Raw genomic sequence first — 7816 nt, 5'->3', positions numbered from 1 at the left:
CTGATTATGAAAGGTTTCTTTTAGGCAGTCAACTCAGCCTCAGTAAAAAAACATGCCTATGCTGTCATCAGCTGCTTAGGAATAATCCACAGAGGTACTACTTTCAGTGATTGCAATGGGTGCAATGGCCATTTGAGGGCAGCCCCTGTCTCAGACCTCATTCATGGAGGAGGCATGCCAATTCTATTACTTGCAAGACAACAGCCACGTGTAATGCTCTGGCCATCCTGTACTCACCCCACCACCAGGAGCCTCTACCTTCAGAGTCTCAGCTTCAGCTGCAGGTCGTATTCCCCTGAGCAGGGGCCACACAACTGCCACTACAGCAGGGACACTCCTATGCCACATAGGGTATTTATAGGGGAGGTCTGCCACACAGGGATTGATGTCCACCCTCGGATGGCTCAGCCTCAGCTGCAACTGCTCCTCCCAGGCTCATAACTGGTTCTGTCATGTCTACACACACTTGGTACCGAGTATATGTGACTTTCTGAGGCCTCTACTACTCGCTGCAGATAATGACCAACCACAGAAACAATTCCACCCAGTCTAGCCTGGAGAACCAATGACAATGTTAGGATTACTTGTGGTAGATTTGCCCAATTACTCCAGCAATCATTAAGTTCTTATCTAGTCTTGGGGAAGGGGCAGCCTGATGAATCCACCATCCATGAGGGATATTAATGGATGCAATCAATTGCGTACCCAGAGGACATAATTCCACAATATGAGGACACCCCAGATCCAGATCATAGCACTGCATGTTGGTAACCAGGCCAGGACCACGTTTGCATTTAACCCAGAAACAACTTATATTTTTAAGAGTAAATCACTTTTTTAGAATAGAAAGAACAAACAGTAAGCAACCAGCTTAGACCAAAGACTCACTTTCAAAAGACCATCTGATGAAAAGCCAGGGAAAGAAAAGGCCTGCAGGCTGAGGGCTGAGGATGAAAAAGGGTGTGTGTGGTGATGTGCTTGTTTCCTGCTTCTTCCCACCAACCCCCATGAGGGTTCCAGCCATTGGGAGCAGATGTGAAAATGATGACAGAGCTCAGATTTAAAAAAAAAAAAAAAAAATGGGGAAATGCCAAGGCTCAAATGAAAATGAGGCGTGATATTATTTCCAGCACGAAAAAAAAAATATTTAATAAAATTAGGATCAAAAGAAAGTCCACTCATCTCCCTCCCTCACTGGCTAGGCCCAGGGTACCTGGATCGGATGCTATCTGAACTCAAGACAGGCACCCTGTGTCTCCAGGGCAGCACGGGGTGCTTTTGGATAATGACAAGCCATAAAGGCCAGGGAAGACCCAGGTATAGGCTGGGCAAGCCCCACAGGCATAGACTGGGAGAACCCTGTAGGTAAAGACCAACAGAGTTTCACTGGGTCCAGAGATCCAACAGCCAGGGAAGCCCAGATCAGGGAACCTGTGTCTGTGCAGTTCCTTCCAGCCAGCGTGTTCAGCCAGCCAGGCCTCACTCTTGTAGGAGCTTGTGCTTGACTGTAGAGCTTTCTGAGCAGAGGTGGACAAAAAGGGTGCCAGCAGCAGTGCGAGCCCGCAGTTCCTGGAGCTCATAGTCGTGGGCCCACTCAATGTTGCCCCACTTCTGGATCTAAAGAGAGAGAGAAACAAGCTTCTGGGTGAGTAGCCTTGCCTGGTGACCTGAATCACATTCCATTCCCATCACTGGGCTGGGGGTAGTGAGCCATGATCCTACTCATGTGGGCTAACATTCAGGAAGCTGCAGCTGGCTTTTTTACTGTCTGGGGCTTAGATAGTCCAGGAGGAGTGTATCCCAGCTTAGGGGCTGCCCACTGCTAAATGGGCGGGCACTGAATCCCATTGTATCTCTCTAACGGAGCCTTAACCATGTGACCCTTTATCTTATGCCTAAGACCATGAAGCAGCCTGCAAACTGCTATCTATGAATTTTGTCTCACTGTCCTTCAGGGCGTAGGCACTACCATGGGAGTGCAGTAAATAAATGAAGCCAGACCACAGGCAACTCAGTTCTGAGCCCTAAGGAGCAGCAGAACAGCAGGAACTGTGCAGCCACGCTGGAAGCCAGCTGCAGACCCTCTCAGGTCTGTAACAAGAGGGAGGCACTCTGGATGCACTATGTCTGGGCAGACAGGAATGTCTCCAAACCCACCCTGCTGGCCTTTCCATGCAGGAGTCCGGCAGGCATGGCCAGATCACCTGGGAAATACAAAATATTTCAGGTCACACAAGCTACCTACATTTCTACTTGCCTGGTTTCGGTTTGCACAGCTGAAATACATCATCTGAGATAATTTTCACCTTTATTTCAGGTTGTTCCTCAATTTGTGTAGGATTAAATCCAAAGTTCAGAGGATCACCGGGCTTGGGTCCCATAGCCAAAAGCAGAGTCCAAGCTAGAAGCCAGATTTCCTGGTTTTGTACCAGCCCTACAATCCTAACAGCTGACATCAGCCTTTCCCATGGAATGGACTGACATCGTGAATGGCTCTCCTCTGCTGAATAGATTTAGGTTGCCCCTGGCATTTTCCCAAGCAGAACATTAAATATTCTGAAAGGGTTTTAAATCCTATAGGAATCAACTCCTAGTCACACTACCTTCTGAGGTCGGAGTAACAGCAACACCCACAGGACTAAAAGGAACAAAGTTCTCAGTGTTAAAGATGCAAGCAAGGGGCTGGGGAGGTGGCTCGGCGCTTGCTGCACAAGGAGGAAGACCTGAGTCCAGATCCCAGCAACCACAGAAAAGCCAAGTGGGTGTAGCGGCTCCCTACAATCCCGGCTCTCCAGGGGCAAAGGCAGAGGTAGGGATTCTCCAGAGCAACTGGCTAACTTAAATAGCCAAATTGGTAAACTCTGGGTTCAAGCAAGAGACTCTGCTTCAATACTAAGAGAAGAACTGAGGAAGATCCCTCACATCAGCCTCCACCAGAACATGCACATGTGCCCTTCCCTGCATAGACACTTGCTCCAATGTGAACATACACACACAGAGAGAGATGGAGAGAGACAGAGAGACACAGAGAGAGACACAGAGAATAAAGTAAAATAAAAATGCAAACAAAAGCCAGGCACAGTGGCACACATTTGTGATCTCAGCACTCAGGAGGCAAGGGCAAAGCATCTTTGTACGTCCCAGGCCAGGCTAGTCTACATAGTGAGTTTCAAGCCAGTCTATACAGGGATATAGGACTAGATAGCAAGATCTGTCTCAGAAAAGCCAAAATAAAATAAAAATGGAAACAAGCCAGCCACCATTGTGACATATATCATAGAGAGAGGAGGAAGAGTTCATGGTAAGGCTCAGATACAAAATGAGCTCAAGGCCAGTCTAGACTACATGGGACCCTCTCTCAACAAAACACAGCAAAAACTGAAGCAAAACTAGAAACAATGGCATGGCAAAACCCTAGTTTTCCCGCCTCCTCTATCAAACGTGTATGCAGCAGCTACTCCTCGGCTCCTCTACCAGCCAGAGAAACATCAGGATATAAACTCCTATTGACTTAGGAGAACAAAGCAGGGTAGGTAAGGCCCAAATATCTTTATCTGTCCCATGAGCCTCCAAGTGCACAGTGGAGGCCTTAGCCCTAGTCCCACAGACATGGGTGCAAACCTCAGTAGAACATTCCCCAGAAGTGCAGTCTAGTACCCCAGTAAATACAACTCCTACCCCATCAAGCTGTTGAAGAGGAGCTAGGGGCAAGGAGAGTGCTGAGCAATTCTGAGACCTTTCCGCATGCATGGGTATGTGTGTGTGTGGTGCTGATGCTGACACCCAGGGCCCAGAGCACACGAGGCTAGTCTTTTCCGCTGAGCCGCACCCCTAGCCCAGCAACACTTATACCTTTATAGTTCCTTAGTTTGACCTTTTTTATATGTACAAGTAATAAAACTCATTGAGTGTGAATCAGAAAGGGTGAGGTGGGAACCAAGATTAGAACCTTACCTGGTACTCCTCCTCCAGGCGTGACAGAAGCACAGCTTGCTCCACAGTCAGGCGCAGGTCAATCAGGCCCAAGGTCAGCAACATGGACTTGAGCTGGGCAACTACAAACTCAATCCCTGGGGATGGGAGACACAAGACGAGTCAGTACCTATAGCCCACTGCCTGTCAGTTTCTGTTCCCTCATGGAATGGGGACTGGGACACCATCCTAGCACCCACCTGACCTAGGCACATTGTTCTGTCAGACCCACCTATGCCTTTTCCTGTACAGACATATGACCTGAACATAATCAATTAGAATATGCCACAAGCCTCACTCAGTGATTGATCGACAGATGGGTATATGGGACCAAACCAATGATGCACAAAGTTGAGACTTTTCCTGGAGGGTGAGTGACCCCGGAGTGCTGAGTAAAAGGGTCGGGCATCAGAGCCACCCAGCCTCCATTCTCAGAGTACTCCGCAGGGTTGTGTCAGTATGCACCCAACCCCCTAGGCTCCCAGAAACCCAACTTGTACCTTGCAGGGCCCACATGTTGTAAGAGGACAAGTGGCTGGTAAGCACCTCTCGGGTGTGGGTGGGGATGCTGGGTCCCGTTATGCTGGTGGAGGTGCCGATCTCCACATCATACCTAAAGGGAAGAGGCATCAACACATCTTTGGCACACTGTCTCTCAAGAGCAGTCCAGCTTTTGACTAGAAGAAGAAAAAGAGAAACCAAAAAGACAAAACAAAACAAAAAAACAAACACCAAACCCTAGATACGGCCTATGTGCTTTCCTTTAAAATCTCAGGTGGCATTGCACAGGTGCACGCCTGTGCTCACAGCACTCAGGAGGTAGAGTCGAGATGACCAGGAGCAGAAGGCCAGTGTTGCCTACATAGTGCCTAACTAACAGATAAATAAAAATAGAATAGCCCCCTCGGGATGCCTGGGTCATTGTGAGTACCAGGAAATGTGGAACAAGTAATAATCTCCGTGAACATTGCTACGGCAGAAGAAAACTCATGTAGGCATTTGTTCCAAACCCTGCAGACAAGGCAGTGCCATGGGGGCCACCCCTTCCACATTTCACCTGGAAAGAACTGACAATGAGTTACTTTGCCACCTATCAACACCTGTTCAATTCTATACTCATGTGAGCCTAAGGAAAACACTGGGTATCATCAATCTCCAGAAAGCACACATCCACATGGTGGCTGCCCTACAGGAAGCTAGGCTGACTTCTGTGCACATGCGTGTTTATCTTATACACTATGAGTTTTACTTAACAGTACAGTAATGACAAACAAGATTTAAAAAAAAAAAAGAACCATAATTGAGTTGTCACCTCTGCTGAGCAGAATGCTCAACCCATTCTGCTGGTTTATCCCTCCCATCAGCCCAGGCAGGCAAGATTAGCCCATTTCAAGTCAAGGAAACCAAAGCTCAGAGGCCTGCTTGGGGCTCGAGGCCTGAATCCTCTGGTGCTTCTTGGGGACACAGAGCTGCTCCTACATCTGTCATGGTACACCCTAGTAACAGATATTCAGGGTACAATGGCCAAAATGAATTTGAGGAACATGTTTTCCAAGGTAACCCCTACGCCTCAATACCCGAGGGAGCTGGAGCTCAGGAGGGTTCTGGCTCAGAAGCCAGCTTGAGATTTCAGGTATGCTGTGCGGCCCTGACCCCAGTACCCACCCCAACACCAGTCCTACTCAATGTTCCACGCAAAGCTACATATCTTACCTTTTCTCAGCCCAGTCTATGATTGGATCCCATTCGTTCTTTTGAAGTTCCACTAATGTCTCTGGCTCTTCCACCCTGTAGCTAATTCATTGTAAAAACCACCTTCATTAATAAAAAAGTACAAGTCTTTCATTGAGGGACAGAAAAGGAAAATGCAAAAGGCAACAGCAAAAACTTCCCACCAACCACTCATTAACCTAAGTCTTGTTCCCTGGCACAGTGGTTCTCAGAGTGCAGCCTTGGGCCGGCAGCATGGCTCCAGCCTCCCTTGGGAAGCTCATTAACAGGACACCTTCTCAGATAAATCCCACATTGATGACAAGCAGAACCTCTGGGTTCTGGCCATCTGTTTCCACATGCCCTCCAGGGAACTCTAGTGTAGCCTGAGTTGCAATCCACTCTCCTCCAGCTCCCAAAGACTTGACAGGTCCAAATTTACAGCCATGTTAGTGCTACTCAAAAGCAGATCTGCAATAAAATTGGGACCTACATCCACAGGACACAAATGTACTGGAAGTTCAGTGACAGCTCCACCAAGACCCTGCTCTTGGCCAAGGACCAAATGCCTGCTGACACTTCAGGAGCCCAGCCACCTCCTGGAGGGGATCCTTTGCCCAAGGGGACAGACAACCACAAGCCAGGTGGTACAGCTCATTTTAACAAAGACACAGAAAGGTCAGCTGATGGGAGCTGAGATGACCTGCCTTTCCCCCTGCTGATATGCTTTGGACAAATGAAACAAAATAGGCTAAGAGGCTCATGCCACCCAAGAGGCCCGTCCACCTACTGTCATTTACCAGAGGGTGTCAGTGTCCAGGAACTTCACAGTTGCCCGGATCAGCTGATCCTTGTTTCGCTGGGTTGGGTTGTCCAAGGAGGTATTGCACAATGTGGTCTGAATGACAAGGGAAAAAATGCTCTGTCACCCACCATGGGGTTCAACAATGCATACACCGCATCTGACATGCAGCTGACAGCACACCAGATCCATCCGAAGAGCCACCATCACCTCCGCAGCAGCAGCCTGCGTGCTGACTGGGTCCCGAAGCCAGGCTCCATGTTCAAACCTCATTGTGCTCACAGGAGTCATGGGTTCTCATAGTGGTCTTTTTTTGGATTAGTGAACTCCCTCAAAGTTTCAGGGGCTTTAGTTATGTATTTTCATGTTCATGACTACCAGGTTAATCTGCGTAACAATGCTCTGGGGCAGATTCTACCCATTTCAGAGATGTGGAAACAGACCCACAGATGTGAAATACATATTCAATACAATAAAGATGACACAAAACTCAAAATGACTAGCAAGGCAGCAAATCTAACTGGGATCAAGATATTTTTCTAGTGTTATTTCATCAATAAGAGGCTTCAGGACTACTGCAGGCCTCAGTTTTTGGCCTCATCAACCTGACTGCACCAGTCAAGAAGTGGACTGTACTGTTGGGGAGGCCCGCCTGGGTCTCCATGTCAGAGTAGAACAGCAGTAACTAGGAGGAGAACTCCTAACCCAGAACTAGCTGGTGCCTTCCCTGGACCCACGTGAGGGCTGCACGTACTGTGCCATCTGCTCAACCATGGCTCCAGAAGGTGGGCAGTACAGGTGGGGATCCCAGTGCTGAGAAAGAGCGGCCATGGTGTGAGGCTGAGGAGGCTGCAGGGGCTTTGGGGCCTCAGTGGCACCTGACCACTGAGGGGCTTTTGGTCTGTGGCGCATCCTCCCTTCCTCACTGGCTGCTGGTTCCTGTATCCTACCAGCGTTTGCTAAGCTCCACCTTTACTTCCAGCTGAAATTATTGAGTAAGAAAGGCATGGTCACTGCTCCTCTGTCACTCACCACGCTATGAAAGACACAGGCAATAAACATGTAAATTAAAAACACCACCACTACAAACTAAGTGGTGAGGAGACAAAAGACTAGCTGCCATAATAAAAAAAGATCAGCTTGGGCAAGACAGCACACACCTTTAACTCTAACACTTAGGAGGCAGAAGCAGGCAGGTTTCTGTGAGTTTGAGACCCAGCTGGTCTACATAGCAAGTTCCAGAGCAGCCAGAGCTACATAAAAAGACACTGTTTCGAATAATAATAATAATAATAATAATAATAATAATAATAATAATAATAATAATAATAA

At 48.1% G+C, this 7816-nt stretch overlaps 1 protein-coding gene across 1 annotated transcript in view; it reads right to left on the bottom strand.

Moving 5' to 3' along the window:
* Window positions 1-1123: 1123 nt before the first annotated feature.
* Atpaf2 (ATP synthase mitochondrial F1 complex assembly factor 2) overlaps window positions 1124-7816 on the bottom strand; it is a 15543-nt gene continuing 8850 nt past the window's right edge. The window contains exons 4-8 of the mRNA XM_055594204.1: window positions 6483-6580; window positions 5686-5766; window positions 4473-4585; window positions 3955-4070; window positions 1124-1617 (exon numbers count right to left, since the gene is read on the bottom strand). Coding sequence (XP_055450179.1) covers window positions 1480-1617; window positions 3955-4070; window positions 4473-4585; window positions 5686-5766; window positions 6483-6580 — 546 coding nt within the window. The 3' untranslated portion in view covers window positions 1124-1479. The remainder of the gene's footprint in view (window positions 1618-3954; window positions 4071-4472; window positions 4586-5685; window positions 5767-6482; window positions 6581-7816) is intronic.

The sequence above is a fragment of the Psammomys obesus genome, unplaced genomic scaffold (assembly GCF_907164565.1).
Source record: "Psammomys obesus unplaced genomic scaffold, mPsaObe1.curated_primary_1811, whole genome shotgun sequence".
Taxonomy (NCBI): Eukaryota; Metazoa; Chordata; class Mammalia; order Rodentia; family Muridae; genus Psammomys; species Psammomys obesus.
This window is presented reverse-complemented; position numbering and strand designations above follow the sequence as displayed.